The following is a 1,257-nucleotide window of genomic DNA, read 5'->3' as shown; positions in this document are numbered from 1 at the left end:
AAAACAATATTTGCTCCAAGTTGTGTGTGACTACCGTAATAAATACCCAGACTCCAAGAAGAGTACTATTTTACAAAAAATGTTTTAAAAAAATTGAATCTTTGAGTATAAACATTAATAAAATAAATTTTTTTTTTTAAATATGAACATTTTATTCACAATATTAATTAATGTAATTTTTTTCAAAAAATATTTGTTTTATGAAAAATGTATAAGATTAAAAAATACACAAAATTTTATTTCAAAAAAATTATGTTCTTATACTTTTTTCGATACAGTCATTATTATTTGTGATATACTTGAAAAACATATCAAACGATGTTGTTTTCTACAAGACATGGATTCGCAACTTCAACCCTTTTGTGGCACGGGTTAATATTGTCCGATTCTCCTAAAACTTTTTATACATCGTTTTTATAAGTATTCAAACCAATTTAGGTTGTATAATTAACACATTTTCAAAGTTCAGTTTTAAGGACCACCCTAATCAATATCATTATTACAAGGATGTTCAGAAATTTTAGATTCAGCCTATAAAAAAAAAATATTTACAATACTTATGTATAATATATAATGTATACTAGGTAAACCTATATAAAATAACTCCAAAATTAATTATAAAATTGATATACAACATTTAAATATTTAATATATAATATTTATGTATAATTATATACAATATTCATGTAATATTTATATATTGTACCTAATTAATTAATATTTTTAGTAAAATTGTAAAATTTACCTCTACTACTTTAATGTTTTTAGAAGAGATTAATGAACTATCTCGCTTTCTAGGAGACTTTCTTTTAGTTTGTGGATTCGATAAATATTTTGGGCCAGGAAATATGCATGGGATAGCATCTTCTTTTAGTTTTGGATACTTTAAATTTATCTGAAAAACATTGGTCATTTAAATAAATAGTTAATCAGATAAATAAAATAGTCTAAAATAAATGAGTAATAAAAAAAAAATTAAGAATTATTCAGTTTTAATTTTAAAATGTAATTTATCTAGATACTTACACACACTTGTTTATCACCAACCCCTGAAGTCCATGTTCTAATAATTTGTTCATCAGTAAAATGACTGGCACAAACTACTGAATTTTTAGTAGCAATCAAATCTTTCCGGGGTATTTTATTTATCCACTTTTTCTTTAAATTTTCATCCGTAGGAAAAGAAAAAGTAGATACCTTAATTGTACTATGGTTAGACTTGTATCCAGTTTTGCACCGACTACACAACATGAACGA

General features: G+C 23.8%; 1 protein-coding gene and 1 long non-coding RNA gene across 2 annotated transcripts in view; one reads left to right on the top strand and one right to left on the bottom strand.

Moving 5' to 3' along the window:
* Nucleotides 1-88, top strand: part of LOC107884627 — a 1,923-nt gene extending 1,835 nt beyond the window's left edge. Inside the window, exon 3 of the mRNA XM_016807138.1 lies at nt 43-88. Coding sequence (XP_016662627.1) covers nt 43-88 — 46 coding nt within the window. The remainder of the gene's footprint in view (nt 1-42) is intronic.
* A 403-nt stretch (nt 89-491) lies between these two features.
* On the bottom strand, nt 492-1,229 carry LOC107884630. Its single transcript, XR_001680050.2, has 3 exons — nt 1,027-1,229; nt 746-895; nt 492-531 (listed from the first exon to the last, which is right to left on the bottom strand). It is a non-coding gene; the product is annotated as an uncharacterized LOC107884630 (long non-coding RNA).
* Nucleotides 1,230-1,257: the final 28 nt, after the last annotated feature.

Source organism: Acyrthosiphon pisum, unplaced genomic scaffold (assembly GCF_005508785.2).
Source record: "Acyrthosiphon pisum isolate AL4f unplaced genomic scaffold, pea_aphid_22Mar2018_4r6ur Scaffold_35;HRSCAF=239, whole genome shotgun sequence".
NCBI lineage: Eukaryota > Metazoa > Arthropoda > Insecta > Hemiptera > Aphididae > Acyrthosiphon > Acyrthosiphon pisum.
This window is presented reverse-complemented; position numbering and strand designations above follow the sequence as displayed.